General features: G+C 35.1%; 1 protein-coding gene across 2 annotated transcripts; it reads left to right on the forward strand.

Moving 5' to 3' along the window:
* Positions 1-1,071: 1,071 nt before the first annotated feature.
* On the forward strand, positions 1,072-16,811 carry gtpbp1l (GTP binding protein 1, like). Of its 2 annotated transcripts, none has more exons than XM_058761165.1 (12): positions 1,072-1,188; positions 1,279-1,465; positions 2,680-2,791; positions 3,183-3,363; positions 3,437-3,785; positions 3,869-3,992; positions 4,489-4,603; positions 5,559-5,703; positions 5,777-6,095; positions 12,105-12,283; positions 12,517-12,642; positions 15,933-16,811. In XM_058761165.1, exons 2-12 carry the CDS (start codon positions 1,298-1,300, stop codon positions 16,041-16,043), a joined length of 1,929 nt encoding a protein of 642 aa, XP_058617148.1. In that variant the 5' UTR covers positions 1,072-1,188; positions 1,279-1,297; the 3' UTR covers positions 16,044-16,811. The 2 variants fall into 2 exon arrangements, with proteins under 2 accessions (XP_058617148.1, XP_058617149.1); XM_058761166.1 differs by having other exon boundaries at positions 1,141-1,188; positions 1,262-1,465.
* Positions 16,812-22,187: the final 5,376 nt, after the last annotated feature.

Genomic DNA, 22,187 nt, shown 5'->3' on the forward strand with positions numbered 1-22,187 from the left:
TGCATTTTATACAGTAAAACGTAATGTACTGATAATATTCAACACTATTAATTGTTAATATGTGTGTGAGAGAAATATAATACAATATTATAGTGTGCTATATTATTTATTTAGTTACAACTAACGAAATAAAATAATATTTTAGAATAGAATAGAATAAAAATAATATTTTAGATTATAGAATATAATCAATTTCTTTTAATACAGTAAGTTTCATTGCACTAACATTACAATTATATTTTATATACATTCTATGCATATATATATATATATATTGATCAAATAAGTTTATACAGTTGATAAAAGAATAGTTTGTGAATTATTTAACAATCAAAAAGTCAAATATAATATAAAGTATTATATGTACCAAGATACTTCCAGTGCAGTAACTTTATATTATATATAAATACCTTATTAAGGTATATTAAGGTATAATTTATAAACACTATATACATTTGTACCGAAATACTTCCAATCCAAGGCACAACACTGCCACCTAGTGTTCATACTCTCCAGAACCTCCTAGAGGCCTTTTTTAATAGCAATGTTTATGCTAAAATAAGAAGGGGGAAAAAAAATGCTACTTATAATATGTTTGTTATTCTAATCTCTTGTCTTGATTATTTACGTCTATCGATACATATCGCAATCATATATAACATTTAAAAATGTCAATTTATGGCTTCTGGACTGAGAGACTTGTTCAGACTTGCCTGCTTGCACTTTTATGTAATGATGTAAATTAATTATTACCAAGTAGGCGTGTCTTGATGGATGTCCTCTTCTGGCGTTTACGCTAGTATGAGTTGAGTTGCATTAGTCTATATCTAACTTTCTTTCTTTTCTTTCTTGAAATTTAGAAGTATTTTTTTCAGACTTACTTTGTTAATTCATGAGTAGGCGTCTCTCTCCAGAGCTCTTTTAAAAATGCATAAATTACGCAAAGTCGGTTACACTTTTTTTTTTTTTTTTTTTTTTTAAGTACGCCACGTGAAAACATGTATAAAAAAAATCAACCTTCTTTCAAAGGCAGAAACTTTTTAAAGAAATTAATAAAATAAACTTTAAAGTTTAAAAGGCTTTTTCAGACGTGCCTGTAAATAATTAATTAATTATTCAAGAGTAGGCGTGTGTCCCAGAGGCCCCTTATTCCTCGTACAAAAAGTGCATGTAAACTACGCTAGACAGGTTAGTATGACCAAGTTGGGAGTTGAAACAAAACTTACTCTAGTTTAAGAACCAAAAAACAAAACTTCACTAGATCAATCTCTTTTCCAGACGCAGGCTGGGGGAGGACATGGCGGCGACGGAGAGCAGCTTAAGCCCGGCGGTGGAGTCGGTTGTGCCGGCGTGTATGTTCGCACCTGACCCGGGCTGCGCGGAGGATTCGCCCGGCGCTGAGTGCAGCGACGCCGGCGACAACCAGAACGGGGAAGCCGAGGATCATTTAGACCTCACCAGCAAGGTGGCTTTCAGGCCTAAGCGTTCTTTTGAACGCTTCTCTATGTGCATGAACCATTACAAGATTTTATTTGATAAATGCGTGGTGTTTAAACACATTTAACAACTTTGAATTCAAAGCAAACGCGCTGCGTGAGTGACACGTTGGCTGTGCATGTGAACGCCAGCTGGCACCACAACAACTGTACCGACCCCAGACTTATGTGCATGTGTGCAAACGAACCTGAACATGAGTAACATTGTGATAGAGTGAATTTAAGGTTGTTGCTTTTTTAACGCATGTAAAACTGCAATAAAAAGTGCAATATGAAAAAGCATAGTTTTTGCTGCAAATACTGATTTTTAAGTGACCTAAAATTATTTGGACACTCTTAAGTCAGGCTTAAAAGTATTTAAGTATATTATTAAAATTAGATTTGTTTATATTTAGAATTATAAAATATCAAACCAAATTTATTTTAAAGATTTTTTTTTTCAAATTATTACATTTATTTTCAAATTAATTTGCCAGTTTTCAAGGTAAACTTTTTATAGATGTTTTATGTTTGTAATAATGAGAATAAATTCTTACATTTAATTAAACAAAATTGAATTATTAAATTACAGATAGACTGTTTGAAAATAGGTTTACTTTCAAAAATGATTCAGAAAATGTAAGTTTTAGCTTGCTGTCTAAAGCAGTAGAATTAATTTTATTTAAATTATTTTTTAAATCGTTTTAATGATTAAAAACTAATCAAACTACTTTTTATAAAATTATTTATTTTTTATTCATTCATTCATTCCAAATAATTTTTGGAGTCACTGTATATATAGATACAGAATATGGAATGCATACCAATGTATTGGTATCTTAAATAAAGTTAGTCATAGCCTGCTGTCTAAAGCAGTGACATTTATTTTATTTAAACAGATTTTTGTTTTAATCATTTAAAACTTAAATGTTTTGCAAAAAAAAAAAAAAAAAATGCTATCATTAAAACAAATTCTAAAATAGAATAGATTTAATATTTTGTAATCCAGTTTAATGGCATTCATACATTTCTAAGTTTGGCTTAAGTGTCCAAATTCTTTTTGGAGTCACTGTAAAGAGATATTAAATATATGGAATGCATACCAAAATTTTAATATATTAAAATACATGCTCAACAAATATCTTGTTTTTCTTCTATAAGTATATTTAATAGTACTTTGATTACTTTTGTTGATTGTCGTCAGTTTGCACTGGTCAGCCCTACAGGAGAGCAGTATGAGTGTTTACAAAAGCAGCTGCGAGAACTAATAGAGGAAGGATGCGGAGAAACCATCTATGTGGTCGGAATGGGAACAGGTGAGACGTGAAAACAGTTATTTTAAATTTAGATAATATTTCAATATATTACTATTTTTACTATATTGAATAAATGCAACCTTGGTGAGCATGAGCGAGTTCTTTCAAAAACATTTAAAAAAATCTTACAACACTTTTGAACATTTTTATTTAATAGACAAAAACACTGCTTTAACAAAAGACATTATGCAATAGTGACCTTGTGACCTCTAAGGTCAAAGGTTGATGTGTCTTGGTTTGACCAGATTTTGTACTGTTGCCCATCTGTTATCTTTATTCTTGTATTTTCAAGCCTTTTTTTGCAATCATTTCAGAAATTGATTTTGATTTTCCCAGACGTAAATGTCTTATTAAGAAGTGTTGATAAATTCTTGGTGTCTCTGTCTCTCAGACGGTGGTGATTATGGTCTGGATGAGCGGGATATGGAAGCATCAGTCGCTACAGTGCAGTCACTTTGTGAACAGGTTGATGCTGACCTGATTCTGCTGAGAGAGAGGACGGAAACAGCAGGACATGTCCGTGATTATCTCATCCGTCGTCGAGTGGGAGAGGCAGACTTCCTGGAAGTCAGGTTAGAAGATGTTTTACAAAGAAATTATGTTAAAAATTATCAATTGTTTGCTTAAAATTATTTATTTTTGCAGAGTGGCAGTCGTAGGTAATGTAGACGCTGGTAAAAGCACACTTTTGGGTGTCCTAACCCACGGCGAACTCGACAACGGTCGTGGATTCGCCCGCCAGAAGCTGTTCCGCCACAAACATGAGATGGAGAGCGGCCGGACGAGTAGTGTCGGCAATGACATTCTGGGTTTTGACCAGGAGGGACAGGTGGTCAACAAACCAGACAGCCATGGAGGCAGTCTGGACTGGACCAAAATCTGCGAGAGGTCATCGAAGGTCATCACTTTCATCGACTTGGCCGGCCACGAGAAGTACCTGAAGACCACCGTATTTGGCATGACTGGCCACCTGCCGGATTTCTGCATGCTAATGGTGAGAGGGAGTAGGTGTGCCACAGGTGTATGTACTCGGCGGTTTCAAGTTTTATGAATTCTGTCTTTTTCTGTGTCGCAAAGGTGGGAAGTAATGCAGGAATTATTGGCATGACTAAAGAGCACCTCGGTCTCGCTCTGGCCCTCAACGTTCCTGTTTTTGTAGTTGTAACAAAGATAGACATGTGTCCCGCTAACATCTTACAAGGTAATGTGACTCTCATTTTACTACAAGTTTTATCAACAGCATTTGTGGCATAATGTTAATCAGTAATAATTAATAGAATTAATTTTGAATATATAGAAATTTTGTAAGATACCAGGTTCCCACAAATTTTTTTGAACACATTTTATACTATAACCAAAATTCCTTTTTTTTTTTTTTTTTTGAAGAGTCATTTTTGTAATTTGATTGTAATATTCTATGACTTCTCTGTGTGGATGAATTTACACACTAGTGGTGTAATTCCTGCATGTTTGTGTAATACGCAAGAATACTTCCTGGTATCCTTGTGCATATTGTGCAAATGTTATTGAGTTTTTGGAGTTATAAGATGTAACGAAATTAAAGTTAAAATTATTTCCTGGTTAACAACAATATCCCGCAAATGCTGTCTAAAATTAATGTGAAATACAAATCCAACCATTCAACCCTATAGTGTGTGATTTTTATAGACAAATTTTTGTGTGGTTTTGCATTGCAGAGACACTAAAGTTATTACAAAGGTTACTCAAGTCTCCAGGATGCAGAAAAATTCCAGTTTTGGTGCAAAACAAGGATGACGTCATTGTTACTGCCTCAAACTTTAGCTCAGAAAGGTAATTTTACTTAATTTTTGCCTGTAGAATGATAAAAAGGGTGAAAAAACTCTGAAATTTTAATCTGAAATTTTCGCACGTTGAAAAATAAATACGACCTCACGCTGTGTCAATCACGTTTACAGACTGCCTCCGAAACTTTCGTCGCATAAAAAAATTTGGATCGGGTTCGATTCTTTTGCATTTTTCGCATCCGTAGCAAGTATTTTGAGAGGTGTTTTGACAATTAAGAGCCACCGTACAAGCGAACGCCAAAATCCACAATGGCGATTGTCAAGTTCATCCACTACGTCTTGCAGCACAAAGCACTATATAGATCCTTGCACACTGAGTTCACAGAAATTGGTGGTCTTCTTTTTAATATGTGGATCTAGTATTGCAAGCAAAGCATCAAACTGAGCCACTGACATCCTGAAGTAAACTTATAGGAACTCTCCTACTTCGCTATATCTCAGGATTGGATGGACCCAATATTTCCTTTCTATTTCTCTTTTTTAGAAGCGAGAGGACAACAAAATCATTCTCACTGCTTGAAGAATCCATTTAGTAATGTTTTGAGAATTTTTTTGCAACGGATTAATTAATACGCATCAGACTCAGTGTGCAAGGTTTCTGTGCATGACAAATTTTTAGGATAACGAATACGAAAAAACGCATACGAAAATGTCAGACAAAGTGTGCAATGATCCTTACACTTAGGCTTAACCTCGCCCTTTTTTGACTTAAGCCACTCAATTTTTTGGCATAGAAAGCCAACAAAAACAACCATATAAAAACTGTTAAAGTTGAATATTTAGTCACTCTTCTGACTACAATTAAATTGCATGAAAAAATGTTGGAAATCAAGATGCTTTTTTGCCCAAAGAATCTTTGTAAGTATCAATTTCAAACAAGGTATTGATATCATCTGAAATAATGAGAGCATATTACACAACAGCATTGTTTTTGTGTGTAGGATGTGTCCGATTTTCCAGATCTCAAATGTGACGGGTGAAAACATGGACTTGTTGAAAATGTTCCTGAACCTGCTGTCTCCCAGAACGACGTTTAAAGACGACGAGCCACCAGAGTTTCAAATTGATGACACATATTCAGTGCCAGTATGACACATACTGTCTTTGTACTTCTGTCTACCTCTTTCTCAATCGCTTGAACCTCTTGTATGTTCCTCAGGGTGTAGGTACTGTAGTATCAGGGACTACTTTACGTGGATTAATACGACTGAACGACACGCTGCTCCTCGGTCCGGATCCTCTGGGCATCTTCATCCCCATTGCCGTCAAATCAATCCATCGCAAGCGCATGCCTGTTAAAGAAGTGCGCGGCGGGCAGACGGCCTCGTTCGCTCTGAAGAAGATCAAGCGCTCATCGATCAGGAAGGGGATGGTGATGGTGTCGCCCCACCTCAACCCACAGGCATGCTGGGAGTTTGATGCAGAGATTCTTGTACTGCACCATCCGACGACGATATCGCCGAGATACCAAGCTATGGGTGAGTAGGCAAGACAAATGTTAAATGTGACCCTGGACCACAAAACCAGTCTTAAGTCGCTGGGTTATATTTATAGCAATAGCCAAAAATACACTGTATAGGTCAAAATTATAGATTTTTCTTTTATGCCAAAAATCATTAGGATATTAAGAAAAGATCATATTCCATGAAGATATTTTGTAAATTTACTACTGTAAATATATCAAAACGTCATTTTTGATTAGTAATATGCATTGCTAAGAATTCATTTGGACAAATTTAAAGGCGATTTTATCAATATTTAGATCTTTTTACACCCTCAGATTCCAGATTTTCAAATAGTTGTATCTCGGCCAAATATGGTCCTATCATAACAAACCATACATCAGTGGAAAGCTTTATTCAGCTTTCAGATGATGTAGAAATCTCAATAAAAAAAAAAATGTACACTTAAGACTGGTTTAGTGGTCCAGGGTCACAAATATTTCACTGAATTTTTGTTACTCATGATATTAAATACTTAACATTATTTTTAATATAGTCTGTTAAACATTTAATAAAAAGATTAGTATAAATATTTGACGGAATTTTTGATTCTTATGAAATTGAAACTTAACATTTTTATATAGTTTAAAATATTTAATCAAAATATTCAAAATAAATATTAGACTGGATATTTGTTTATTATGATAAAAGTTAATTAAGATTTTTATGTAATCCATATTAAACATTGTTTAAAAAAAGATTTAAAATGAATTTATTTCTTGTGATATTTAAAACATTTGCTTGTTGTATTATATATTGAGCAAATAAACTATTGAAATAAAAAATAAACAAACACATACAAAATAAGATATTTGGATTTTTACTGCTGCAAATATTTATTTAACATTTTATTTATGTATAAATCCAAATATCTAAATATTAATTAACTATGTAATATACAAATAACAAATGTTACTTAAATATGTGGGGGGGGGAAATTATATTAATAAATAAATACATATATATATATATATATTTCAATACTTGGTAGAGACTCGTTTTGCTTTAATTAATGCCTCAATTCGGGGTGGCCATGGAGGTGATCAGTTTGTGGCACTGCTGAGGTGGTATGGAAGCCCAGGTTTCTTTGACAGTGGTCTTCAACTCATCTGCATTTTTTGGTCTCTTGTTTCTCATTTTCCTCTTGACAATACCCCATATATTCTCTATGGGGTTCAGGTCTGGTGAGTTTGCTGGCCAGTCAAGCACACCAACACCATGGTCATTTAACCAACTTTTGGTGCTTTTGGCAGTGTGGGCAGGTGCCAAATCCTGCTGGAAAATGAAATCAGCATCTTTAAAAAGCTGGTCAGCAGAAGGAAGCATGAAGTGCTCCAAAATGTCTTGGTAAACGGGTGCAGTGACTTTGGTTTTCAAAAAACACAATGGACCAACACCAGCAGATGACATTGCACCCCAAATCCTCACAGACTGTGGAAACTTAACACTGGACTTCAAGCAACTTGGGCTTCCTCCAGACTCTAGGACCTTGGTTTCCAACTGAAATACAAAACTTGCTCTCATCTGAAAAGAAGACTTTGGACCACTGGGCAACAGTCCAGTTCTTCTTCTCCTTAGCCCAGGTAAGCCGCCTCTGACGTTGTCTGTGGTTCAGGAGTGGCTTAACAAGAGGAATACAACAACTGTAGCCAAATTCCTTGACACGTCTGTGTGTGGTGGCTCTTGATGCCTTGACCCCAGCCTCAGTCCATTCCTTGTGAAGTTCACCCAAATTCTTGAATGGATTTTGCTTGACAATCCTCATAAGGCTGCGGTTCTCTCTGGTTGGTTGTGCATCTTTTTCTTCCACACTTTTTCCTTCCACTCAACTTTCTGTTAACATGCTTGGATACAGCACTCTGTGAACAGCCAGCTTCTTTGGCAATGAATGTTTGTGGCTTACCCTCCTTGTGAAGGGTGTCAATGATTGTCTTCTGGACAACTGTCAGATCAGCAGTCTTCCCCATGATTGTGTAGCCTAGTGAACCAAACTGAGAGACCATTTTGAAGGCTCAGGAAACCTTTGCAGGTGTTTTGAGTTGATTAGCTGATTGGCATGTCACCATATTCTAATTTGTTGAGATAGTGAATTGGTGGGTTTTTGTTAAATGTGAGCCAAAATCATCACAATTAAAAGAACAAAGACTTAAACTACTTCAGTTTGTGTGCATTGAATTTATTTAATACATGAGTTTCACAATTTGAGTTGAATTACTGAAATAAATGAACTTTTCCATGACATTCTAATTCATTGAGATGCACCTGTATATATAAATAAATAAATATATACACACACACATATACACACATACATACAGCGGGTAAAATAAGTATTGAACACGTCACCATTTTTCTCATTAAATATATTTCTAAAGGTGTTGTTGACATGAAAGTTTCACCAGATGTCAATAACAACCCAAGTAATCCATACATACAAAGAAAACAATACAAATAAGTTCAGAAATGAAGTTCCGTGTAATAAAATGGAATGACCCAGGGAAAAAGTATTGAACACGCTTACTGAAATTGATTTATAACTTCGTACAAAAGCCTTTGTTGGTAACGACAGCTTCAATACGCCTCCTGTATGGAGAAACTAGTCGTATGCATTGCTCGGGTGTGATTTTGGCCCATTCTTCCACACAAACAGTCTTCAAATCTTGAAGGTTCCATGGGCCTCTTCTGTGAACTCTGATCTTTAGTTCTATCCATAAATTTTCTATTGGATTCAAGTCAGGTGATTGGCTGACCATTCTAGCAGCTTTACTTTCTTTCTCTGAAACCAATTGAAAGTTTCCTTGGCTGTGTGTTTGGGATCATTGTCTCGCTGAAATGTCCACCCTCATTTCATCTTCATCCTGGTAGATGGCAGCAGATTTTTATCAAGAATGTCTCGGTACATTTTTCCATTCATCCTTCCTTCAACTATATGAATTTTGCTAGTGCTACACCATGATGTTTTGGGGTGATGAGCAGTGCCATTTAACCTCCAAGCATGGTGTGTATTATGGCATCCAAAGACTACAATTTTTTTTGTCTCATCTGACCAGACTATATTCTGCCAGTATTTCACAGGCTTGTCTAAATGTTGTGCAGCAAACTTTAAACGAGCTTCAGCATGCTTTTTCTTCAGTTATAGAGCCTTGCGTGGTGAGCGTGCATACAGGTCACGGCGGTTGAGTGCATTACTTATTGTTTTCTTTGAAACAATTATACATGCTAATTCCAGGTCTTCCTGAAGCTCTCCACAAGTGGTCATTGGCTCTTGAACAACTCTTCTGATAATTATTTTTAGAAATCTTATGAGGAGCACCTGGTCGTGGCCGGTTTATGGTGAAATGATGTTCTTTCCACTTCCGGATTATGGCCCCAACAGTGCACACTGGAACATTCAGAAGTATATCCTTCTGTAACCAATGCCATCAGTATGTTTTGCAACAATAATGTTGCAAAGGTCTTGAGAAAGCTCTTTGCTTTTACAAATCATGAAATGTTTCTTGTGTGACACGTTGGTCATGAGACACCTTTTTATAGGCCATCAGTTGGAACTGAACCAACTAATATTAATTTCCACTGACAAGGGGCAGGATTGCTTTCTAATTACTGATAGATTTAAGCTGGTGTCTTGGCTTTCCATGCCTTTTTGCATATGTTCAATACTTTTTCCCTGTGTCATTCCACTTTATTAAACAGAACTTAATTTGTGAACTTATTTGTTTTGCTGTCTTTGTATGTATGGATTACTTGGATTGTTACCGACATCTGGTGAAAATTTCATGTCAACAGCACCTTTAGAAATATATTTACTGAGAAAAATGGTGCCGTGTTCAATACTTATTTTACCTGCTGCGTGTATGTATGTATGTATGTATATATATATATATACATACAGTCTGTGGATGATGCAGTCAACATGGGACTGCATTTCATCCTGCAGCATCTGGACAAATCAGGATCCTGTTTGTGGACTTCAGCTCCGCTTTCAACACCATCATCCCGGACACCCTTCAGAATAAACTGACCCAGCTCTCTGTACCCACCTCCATCTGTCAGTGGGTCACCAGCTTCCTGACAGGCAGGCAGCAGCTAGTAGTGAGGCTGGGAAATCTCTCATCCAGCACTGGTGCTCCTCAGGGCTGTGTTCTCTCCCCACTGCTTTTCTCTCTACACACAAATGACCACCTCTAAAGACCCCTCTGTCAAACTCCTGAAGTTTGCAGATGACACTACAGCCTCATTCAGGACGGTGACGAGTCTGCTTACAGACAGGAGGTTAAGGAGCTGGCTGTCTGGTGCAGTCACAACAACCTGGAGCTGAACATGCTCAAAACTGTGGAGATGATCGTGGACTTCAGGAGAATCCCCCCACTCACCATCATGAACAGCACTGTGGCTGCAGTTGAGTCATTCAGGTTCCTGGGAACCACCATCTCTCAGGACCTGAAGTGGGACACTCACATTGACTCCATCGTGAAAAAGGCTCAGCAGAGGTTGTACTTCCTTCGTCAACTGAAAAAGTCCAACCTGCCACAGGCGCATATGACACCGTTTTACTCAGCTGTTATTGAGTCGGTTCTGTGCTCCTCTATAACTGTCTGGTTTGCGTCAGCCAGCAAATCAGACATAAGAAGACTGCAGCGAACTGTTAGAACAGCAGAAAGGATCATCAGAAGGATCAGACAGATGTCCACCTGTCCAGCCTTCAGGACTTGTACTACTCCAGAGTGAAGAAACAGGCTTGTAACATCATCACAGACCCCTCTCACCCCAGACACAACCTGTTTGCACTTCTCCCCTCAGGCAGATGCTACAGATCTCTGTGCACTAGAACATCTAGGGATAAAAACTGCTTTTTCCCCCCATGCCATCGCCAGCCTAAACAGGAATTATTACCTGTGTTCTGTAATTCATGCCTGTAATTCATTCTTCATCTCTAATTATTGCCTCTCTCAAGTACTATGTAAATACATATGCATATTGTCTATACAGCTGTATATTATAGAGTAAATAATGCAGAAATCTGTACATAAATCTTCTGTTCCAGATTCATACACATTATTTATTGTTAAGCCTTATTTAAATGTTTCTGTTCTCATTACATATGTATATGTATGTATGTATGTACTAATTTTAAATGAATTAGTTTTACTATTAAATTTTACTATTGAAAAATAATAATAGTAAAATAATACTCTTACAATACTTATTACAATTTTAATTCTCAACCATTTTAAAATAAATTATTTTTAATTAATACATATATTTATAATTTATATAAAAACATTTATGTTATAGACATTTTGTCAGATAAAGAGGATATTTAAATTTTGACAGATAATTCTGTTTCACATGCTTACATTTTATTTCATGTTATAACCAGTATAATAAGTATAAATCTACAGGTTTACCTTTATAAAATTGGGTATCAAAAATTATAATTGAATGTTTGTATTGGGAAAAACTGCTGTTGTTTTACTGAATAAAAAGTATTTAAAAAGATACATTTAACATTACGGGGATATAAACATTTTGGCAGATGATTTTGTTTCATTTTTTTCATGTTTTATAATATTGTTGTTAACCAGTATTATAGTATAAATCTGCACTGTTTTACCTTAATGAAATGTAATATACATATACATAAATAAATGAATTCCCTGTTTGATTTTGGGAAAAATAAACCCTTATATTATGTGCTTCCAATATTGTCTTCTAATATCAATGCTTTTGTTTTACTGAAGGAGAGGTATAAAAAATATTAAGTGTTTAAATAGAAATCGTATCTAAACTAGTGCTGTCAAACATTTTTCTAACATACTGTATGTACATGCATGGGTGTGTATTTATATATACACATAATAAATGTACACAGTACACACCCATATACTATGTAAACAAAAACCTTTATTTTGATGTTTGACAGCACTAATCTAAACAGATATTGTATCTATTTGGCACTTGGTCATGAGTTTCTCTGTATCATAGTTCACTGTGGCAGTATCAGACAGACGGCCACCATCATCGGCATGAACAAAGACTGTTTACGGACGGGGGACAAAGCCACCGTACACTTCCGCTTCATCAAGACCCCCGAGTATCTTCACATGGACCAGAGACTCGTCTTCAGAGAGGGCAGGACCAAGGCCGTGGGTACCATCACTAAGGTCAGAGGTCACAAAAACATTCACCCTATATATACATATATATGGTTTCTTGAGATTCATCCAACTGGAAATTGTTATTGAATTGGTTTAACTTTAGTGATGTCAATCATGCATATTTCATAATGTCAGCCAATAAAGTATATAAAGAGATTTGTTACCTTCCAGCATGAGTCATAAAAACTGGCGATGCATTTCCTTTTAAACTCCTGTCTGTTGTCTTCGCTCCTCGACAGCTGCTTCAAAGCAAGCCTCAGGCCAAGATGCAGTCTACCAAGAAAACCTCATCACAGGTGGAAGGCTCTTCATCAGCCTGCGAAGAAAGCACACAGATGGGAGGAAGCCCTCAAATGGGACAACTGGTGAGAGTCAGCAATAAATTCAGAAATAATGGATAAAATAATTGTACAAACTGTATGTACAGATATTTCATTATATATTGTAAAAACATAAAAAGTCAATAATAATAGTAATAACAATACTAAGATTGCATTATATTTAAATTTTAAACACACACACACATATACTGTATATACACAGTGTCATTTTTTTTAATTTACATTTTATGTAATATTTTTACTAATAACTGTTTTGATTGATATTACTTGGGATGCACAGTAAAAACGTGATTTCTAATTTATCGGTCTCATTGGTTCAAATGAACTCTTCATATATATATATATTATATATATGTGTGTGTGTGTGTGTGTGTGTGTGTGTATATATATATATATATATATATATATATATATACACACATATATGAAGAGTTAATTTGAACCAATGAGACCGATAAATTAGAAATCACGTTTTTACTGTGCATCCCAAGTAATATCAATCAAACTGCTTTGGCAAAAGCAGATAACTCCACATTTCATGTTTTAGAGTTAAAAAAAAAAACACTTGTTTAATCTTTGTAATCTCCTCAGATGACAATGTAGATGTAAATGACGTTGTTGTTGTGATCATAGACTGTATGAGGGCACTTGTCGGCTTTTGCAGTAAAACATGAACTCATGATGCCTTGAAAGTGGACAATACCGTCTTTTTTGACAAAACGTGTTTAGGGTTCAGATCGCGCTATATGTGGAGAATAATGCACGGTAATCAGCTCTTTTTTTTAAGTGGCGTTTATCGGTTTTTGCAAATGAACTCTTCATATAATTATGTAAAATATATTTTTTCTTTATAAAATAGTTGTGTATATATATTGTAAAAAATAAATAAAATATAATAAATAATTGTGTGTGTATATATATATATAATTCAATAATTATACTACAACTACAATGACTAATGTATAAAATAATTGTATATATTGTGAATAGACACATACGCACACACACACACACACACACAGATTAATAATCATGTTAATATAATCTGTAATGTTCGTATTATGCTTGGTATTAAATTCTTTTCTCTCACTTGTTCCCACATTGTTCCTTATATACTCTTTCCGCTTCACATTTTCCTTCGGGCTGCATATAATATTAATCTCCAAACGTTCATGGACACTTACAGCCCATGAAATTTCTTAACTCTTTTCATCCCCAATACACCAAAAACGGCCTTTTCTTTTCTCTTCTGTCCGTGGCTCAGTGCGGTAGACAGCAGGGGGCGAGAGGACACTTTGTACAGATCGAAACAAAGAGAATAAAGTTAAAAAAGCACAAGAAAGCAGTGTGAAGTGAAGGTAAAATGGTTTAAAGCACATTAAGGTCAAACTCTTTAAGCTTCTTAAAATTTTAATTTGCTGTAGTGTAAATCGCAGAGGTATTAAGAGCATTACTTTCATGATTATAAAAGACATTAGAGTCTTAATGTAATGAATTAGGCTGATTTATTTCCTGAACAGTATTTGAATGAGACAGATCACCTCTGAAAAGCACGACTCTTTCATTTAGACTTAACGGTTAATTGATTTTTCCATTAATGGTCACTACAGACCAAATTCTGGGTTTTGTTTCTTTTGTAAGTAGTGTTCAAATAGTAAAGCTGTCCTTATTAACCATTATTGAGATGTTAAATTACAGGTTTACAAACAGAATCTATTGAAATTTACTCCGTCAGTTATGTTTTAAATTGCCATTAAAGGTGCGGTAAGTGATTTCTGGTAACCAATGTTGATATCTGAAATCACCAAAACAAACACGCCCCTACCCCAAAAGGGTCTCGCCCCTATTTTGATAGCTCCGCCCCACACATACGTATGCAACCCAGGCAATGATTAGTTCTGTGAAACAAAGCAAAACCAATGTTACTCACCTATCGAGAAGAAACAAAGCAACCTCGGCGTCCGATCGCAGGCCTTCCCGCTCCTTGAGTTCTCTCCAGGGCTGGAAAGCTGATGCCTGAAAGTAACACCGCAGACGCGGGCAGCGTGCCAAAATACTATAGAACTCATTATAATCAGTGATGCTGTCTACACTAGATGCGGTAAACTGCTGCCGCATTCTATTTATGACGTATTGACACAAATTTCAAATGATTTTCAACGGTTGCTTTGTCGCATCCAGTGTAGAGTTGCGTCCGGTGCAGAGACGGTAAGCCGCCTTTTGTTCTGCAGACGTTTTCCTCTTTTGTTTTTTATCCGCCATCTCTATCTTTCTGTCGTTGCTTGGCTTGGCTTAATGTCCGTCATGTGCACTGAGCGCTCTCTCCTCCAGATCATGAGTAGACACGCCCCTTACTGCTGATTGGCTACAAGTTTGTTTTGGTACTCGGCCCGACTCAGTTTTCTAAAGCGTTTTTGAAAAAATACATACCCCACCTTTAACTAAATGATTGACAAAAAAAGATATCTACCAAAATTATAAAAAGCTTTAGCTGATAAACATAAAAGATAATTGTATTACATTTTCTGAATTTGAGTCCAAGTTTAATTTGTTTTGATAAGGAGAAAATGACAAAAAAGAGAAATAAATAATAATAATAATAATATTTCAGTATTTATTTATTTAATTTATATATTTTAATTTTACTGTTAGTCTGAAGTTTCCATTTCTGGAAAAAATAATAAAACAAAATGTTATAATATTAAATATATTCGGTTCATCGTCTCTTTCAGTTGCATTTGCTTAGTCAAGTATTTAATTGCTAATCATTTATTAAATTGTAATAGTGAAATAAATTATTCAAATGTAAGGAAGTTTCATTTATTTTGCTGAGGAGAAAAAATATATATTTTTATAACTATTCAAACTGCCTTCATTTACAGTTTGTTACAACAGCATAATTTTGTTGAGGAGAAAACTTTTCGAACAATTTTTATAGTGAGATTTGTATTTGATTTTGATTTGTATGAGTTATTAACTTAAAATCATGTCATTTTCACGAGTAGAATAAAAAACACTTAACAGATACAATAAAAAAAAAAAAAGTAAACAGATTTTTTAATTGTCATTTTCACCTTTAAATAAATGTAAGTCAGTGTCATTTGTTTTACTAATTTTGTGTTAAAAAGCACATTAAAATGCATTTGACAAAATCTGATAAAACACAATTAATATTGTGACAGCTGCCTTTCTTTTTATTGGGGTCAAATTGAAAAATAACTTTAGTGAGGAACTAAAATCTGTTTTTTTGTTTTTTGTTTTTTTAATCCAAAATGTAAAAAAATATATATATAGTTTTTTATCATCTCTTTCAGTTGAAGTCTGGAGGAAGTGGTCGGCGGCGTGGCGGCCAACGGCACAAAGGCAAATCAGCACTGAGCAGCACTGGAACAACTACTTCAGCAGCTGGAGTGGGCGGCAACTGAGCTTCCTCCAGCTCTCTCACCCAGCGCTACTGGTCAGCTGCCTTTAACATTTTAAGTGAACACCAGAGGGCAGTAAAGCCTTTTTTCTCTTTCACTCTTCCTTTTTTTTTTTTTTCACTAAACCGGACTGAACTATTTCTCCCTAATTAGAAACGTTCATCTCCACTGACACAATCGTGCCAAAACCCTGACTGACAAGCAGCTGTTGTGTTCGTCGTCCACCCGCCCTTTTTTTTCCCTCACCCTTATCAAACCCTTTTACTTAATATTAATAGTCTCAACATCCTGTAATAAACACCCCGAAATCCCGGATTTTGTAGCTAGAATGTTTCCCCGAGGACCCAATTAAGGAGCCTACGACTGAATCCCTGTTTGTGTTCAGCGATTTTGCTATTTTTTCATGTCACTTTCCTCCTTCAATTGAATTTGGCAAATGCTAACGCAGATGAAAGGGAGAAATCTGTTCTGCTTGTCAATCTCTCATGCCCCCTCATCCTCCTCTGATTTTAATGAGCTTCGTAGCTGCCGAGACGCTCAAAATCATGGCAGATAAAACCGGTCCCTCTTGGAACATCACAAATTAGGTGGCTTTCTGCTCTCCCGTGTTGCTTTTTCATTTCGTGACCTGGCATTACTTACAAAGGGTCTCACCTTTTCAATGGAAAAGTGTTTTTTTTTTGCCTAGAACGGGAAGCTGACTGAGATGACATGTGGCATTTAGTTCGGATTTCTGTTGTCACTTTCTCATTAAACCTTATTTTCTGTCTATTCTTATTTATTCTAGACTCTTTTCATTGAATTAAGAGTGGACCTTGAATAAATTCAAACAAAATTACTAATTCACCCAAAAATAACAATTCAGTCATATTTTTTTGTGGAGGAGTTGCTCTTTTCTGTGAAATTACAATAAAGAGACTTTTGTTAATATTTTGCCTCACAAAAGTGGTTTATAAATCTGGAAGCTCATTTCCAGCGCAGGATATAAAAAAAAAAAAAAAAAAATAATAAAAAAAAGGTAATTGCGACTTTTTATCTCACGATTGGAATTGCGAGGAAAAAAGCTGAATTGTCAGATTTGAGAGATATAAATTTAGAATTCCGAAGGGAAAAAAAGTCTGAATTGCGATATGTAAAGAGTTTTGATTTTGCAAATTTTTAAAATTTTTCTCTGAATTCTGAGTTTACATATCACAATTCTTGTTTTTTTCCCCCCACCATACAATAACATACTATAAAAAGACTTTTTATCTCACAAGTATGCCTTTGTTTTGCTATTTTGAATTTATATTAGAATTGCGAGAAGAAAAAAATAACTCAATTGTCAGATTCGCGAGATATAAACTCAGAATTCTCAGAAAAAGTCTAAATTGTGATTATATAAACTGAGTTCAGATTTTGCGAATTAAAAAAAAAAAAAATTCTCCAAACTCTGAATTTACATCACGCAATTTTGACTTTTTTCTCAGAATTCTGAGTTTACATATTGCAATTCGGTTTTTGGTTTCCACCATGCAATAAAACATACTGTAAAAAAAGATCATTGTGACTTAAGTCTGCCTTTTGTTTCTCGCAATTGTGAGTTATAAACTTGCAAATGAACTTCTCGCAATTCAGATTTTTTTCCTCATAATTTAATTTGACAAACAATTCTATATCTCACAAGTTTGTCTCACAAATCTGGGTTTATCTCTAAAAAAAAGTCTGAAATGTCAGATATAAAGTCAGAATTGTGAGAAAGAAGTTCTGATAACTTCCACATACATATAATACTTTTGTGCTGTATTTTAAGTCTTCAAGTCGTACAGTAGCTTCATTTGAGAAACAACCGATATTTAAGTCGTTGTTTACTGATATGCTTATCCAACTGTTCAGGAGATTTTGTTATTCAGGAATGATTTGTATACAAATTATAAGTTCATGTCTTACAAACTTAACAAGGAGATCTAAGATGGACATCAAGATTTTATAAAATGACTTCAAAAGACTAGGGATTTATCTATAAATGTCATATGGACCACATTTATTGTGCTTTTGAAGCTTGAAAGCTTCAGTTCCCAGTGTAAAAAAGAGCAACTGTTGCACAAGGGAAAGAATGTCATAGTGGTGTGGAAAGACATTAGGGTGAGTAATGAGCGAATTTTCATTTTTCGGGTGAACTATTCCTTTAAATATGAACCTAAATTGGAGTTATTCTTCTGTGAATCTAATATATATATATTTACATATCTGTGCGATGCTTGCTTGGGATTGCATTCGATATGAAATTCATCAGGAAAAGCTGTGTTGAAATGTTGTAAAGGTCTTGGAAGTTCCCTGTTAAAAAGAAAAAGTTCAACAATTAGCCATTAAGTGGAGAATTTGAAGTCCATTATTTACTGTAATACAAATTCAGACCAACGGAGTTCAACATAAGAAACACCAAATCTTTTCTATCAAGATGTGATTTCATAATTGCAATTTTAAAACAAAAGAAAAACTCAGTGCCCACACAGTAGCTTTCATTTACATAGTTTTCATGATCCCAATGTGCGGCATTCACACAAGGCATTGTTCAAGGCAGTTCTGGTTCTTGTTCTTGGATTTGATCTGCTGTTCTTGTCTTTTGAATCAATAAAGGTGAACCACAAGGTCTGTACTATCAGGGAGATCTTTAAACATTGATTTTAGTTTTATCCAAGGCAGCCAAGTAGATTTGAACCTCTTTAAACTTTTTTTTTTTTTTTTTTTTTAACACACGTGATCGCCAAGTTCAATCAGAATGGCTTAAGAAGACCACATGCAAGCCCTTGAGTTATGCAAAATAAATATTTAATATTTGTTTGTTTTTTTATCTTCAGGGACCTGAAGGATAATAATATTATTTTTTATTTTACTTATTTATATTTTTCCCCCTCCCCCTAGAGCTGGCACGTGATTAGATTTGTAGGCAACATACAAGACATTTAGTTTTAGAGCGTTCAGTGCATTGATTATGATTTGCTTTCTTTTCTTTTTTTCCCAGACATTTTCTTTTGGATTCAGCCCCCTTTTAGTGCATGATTTTGTTTTTTGCATTAGAATGTATGCACATTATGTACAAATGAAAAAAAAAAAAGGAATTTCTGTTGTAAATCCTTTTAAATAAAAGAAAACGTTATAGAAAAACTCTTAATCCAGTTATCACAGTTGCTTTCCTGTAATTTGACAAAACAAATGTAAAGATTTTACTTTAATTGCCTTTAGTACGTACTGTTATGTCTTTGGTTTGTCTAATGTGAAACAACTCTTCCTCTGAGGAACTATTGAACTGAATTATTTGTAAACATTTGGTTTATTCACCCTCAGACACTCATTTCTAATTTGTTATTTGCTCTTCTCTCCAACATGCCGAACAAATACGCCATAAAAGAATCAAATTACTTACTGTCCCTGGCCCCACTGCTGTGTAAAAAGATATGAAACACTCTCAGCCAACAAAGCGGAGGCATTTAGGTAATTTCGTCAAAACTCATTGAAGTGGCGGCATTAAAACGCCAACCAAACATCAAGCCACATGGTCAAGCAGAGTCCCGCGGCGCCCCTATCGCCTAATTTCCAGCCCTTTATGTCCCTGCTCCCCTGGAGGGGACGGATGCGAGTCTTGTCACTGAGATCCCAATAAACGTGTTATTCAAAAAACCAATTCCACTCCACGGCATGTGTCGGCTTGGCACATTCAATTGGTTTTTGATGCGCTAGTATGTGGACGACAAGATGTTTTGACTAAAATTTTGGTCTGTGTCTTACATAAATCTTTAAAAGCCTACCTTCAAAAGTCAAATTATAAAACTGAACAAAAAGCACAATTTGTAAACAATTTAACAACAAAGGTCTACAATTTCGTGAAGCATTGCAAAAGACAATCAAATGCTGACAATCAAAAACCATAAATATAAAACTGTTGATTTAAAGATGTTGATTGTGTATATAATATAATCATATTTTAGGTTTATTGCAAAATATGCAAAGTAGTTTGAGAGCCTGCTTCATAAGCTGTTAAGAGTTTTTTGACGCAGTTCTCTGATTTCTTTGCGGAATTATTGGTAATGTCGTTTTTCACCAGGAATTACACACAATTATTTAAAATCTAAGTAATGACCACTGATTGCTTCGACAAAAGCATATACCATCAATGAACCACATCATAGCTCACAGTAGGTCTGTCTTTAATGGCTTATTAGTTATATTTAAAAATCAAAACCCACTTATGGGAAAAATAAATAGGATTTTTACTTCCAGAACCTGACTGTTATGCACTATGCGAACCCTCAATGTAAGCTCTATAGGCAGCAAAACGTCACCAAAGTGCAATTCATATTAGTGCCACAAGAGCTAAAAGTGTCTGTTGTCATTGCTAACAATTAGCAAGCCTGCTAACACAGGGCAAAACATCACATTAGACTTAGTTTGCCTGTTTCTTTAATGCACCTGATGTTATGATTACGACTTTACAACTTGTTTAAATACAAACTTCACAGAAACTTCACATATTTTTGGCCTTTTTTCCTACCATGGGTAGTTTTGTTCATGGCTAATGAAGATGGGGGGAAGGCAATGTCAAAGTTAGCATCTGGCTCCAATAAAAATGAATTTGAGTCGTAACACATCTTCACATTTCGCTTCTATGTGCACAAAATATTGGCCTTCACTTTCAAGGTCATGTGCAGAAGCTGGAACATTTGGTAAATTTGCTGTCCTCAGAAGTATTGATTATATTTCAGGATCTAAGGCCGCTTAGTGTTTATTAATTAGAGCTCTGCCCCTCATTTAAAGCATGACTGGTTAATCCTCAGTGCATTATTTTGCGTATTGGCAGTACATAACCACAGGCTAATTAACAGAAACCATATTTGGACAAAGCAAAGAGGAATGAAGCTTCCTCATTCAAAACAATGTCATTCTTAGACTTTGTTTAGTCTGTCTTTCCCAGATGAAAGGCTTCATATTTTGGGGGTTTTCTTTGTATTTTCTTTGTTCAATCAAGCCTAGTATGTAACCAATTTTCAAACATACTTTGATAGCCGTCTCGCTGTCAGGCGCCCCTACGTCAGTTCTGCGTTTATTTGGCTGGTTATAAATACTTCAACCAGATTCTGTTATCCTTACATGACTACAACTACAAAAAAAAATCATTTGGTTATTCTGATGGAAAAATTTCACTTTTGTCAACTCAAAAGTTACACAAAACTAGTTCCATGTGCTTGTTTCAGTATTAATAAAAGTATAAGCTTGTAAAGTATATAGATACACAAGAGTTGCGCCAAAAACATCACTGATTTCAATTGGGATGGTTTGTTGCAAGAAGAAAACATATATATGCACATAAATGGTGAGCAGGTGTGCATGCACGACCAAAATAAAAAAAATGCACTGGGAAAATAAGTTCAGACTACTCATTTTTGTCAAACATGGTTGACAGCTGTTAATGCACAATCACTTTTAGATTGACTAACTGTTATACTTTAATACATTAAAATCTTGCTTATTTTAGTAAAAAGAAAATGGCAATATTTTTAGCATTGTATTTAAAGCTGCAGTCTGTAACTTATTTAGGTTAAAAATGATCCGAAATCAATATTTGAGCAAGTACATAACCAGCCAGTGTTCAAAACTATCGCCTTACTTTAGCCTGATTCACAATGGTTAGCTTATAATAATGTTTTCTATTTTGAGTGGTATGGGTAGGTTTTTGCGGGAAATTCGAGCATGGCACTGCGTCATTACGTCACGTCTGTAAACATAAAGAAGTTTTCCCGGCTACAAGACTATCGCATGTGAGGATCCTGCAGGTGGTGGAGCCTTTTCTCACAGCAGCTAGAATAATTAAATGTAGCATTTTGATGGCAGATTGTATGGCGGATTGAACATGTGTTTATGAAACACTGAAATTAAATTATATTCCAGTTTTAAATGTGCTTACAGATAGTCTGGGATTACGCAAGATTTGTATTTTAAAGAAAACCATTTCGAAGGGAGCATCATTTGCTTTTTGGGTTAAAAAAATGTCCTAATATGAAATTCGATTGGCATGACAGTTAGACTGTACAGAAATCGAAATCTACATGCTAATACACACTATACTCATAGTCATGCAATGCTGATGTTGTGAACATTAATAATTTAAGA

This window comes from Onychostoma macrolepis, chromosome 22 (assembly GCF_012432095.1).
Source record: "Onychostoma macrolepis isolate SWU-2019 chromosome 22, ASM1243209v1, whole genome shotgun sequence".
In the NCBI taxonomy this organism is placed as follows: domain Eukaryota; kingdom Metazoa; phylum Chordata; class Actinopteri; order Cypriniformes; family Cyprinidae; genus Onychostoma; species Onychostoma macrolepis.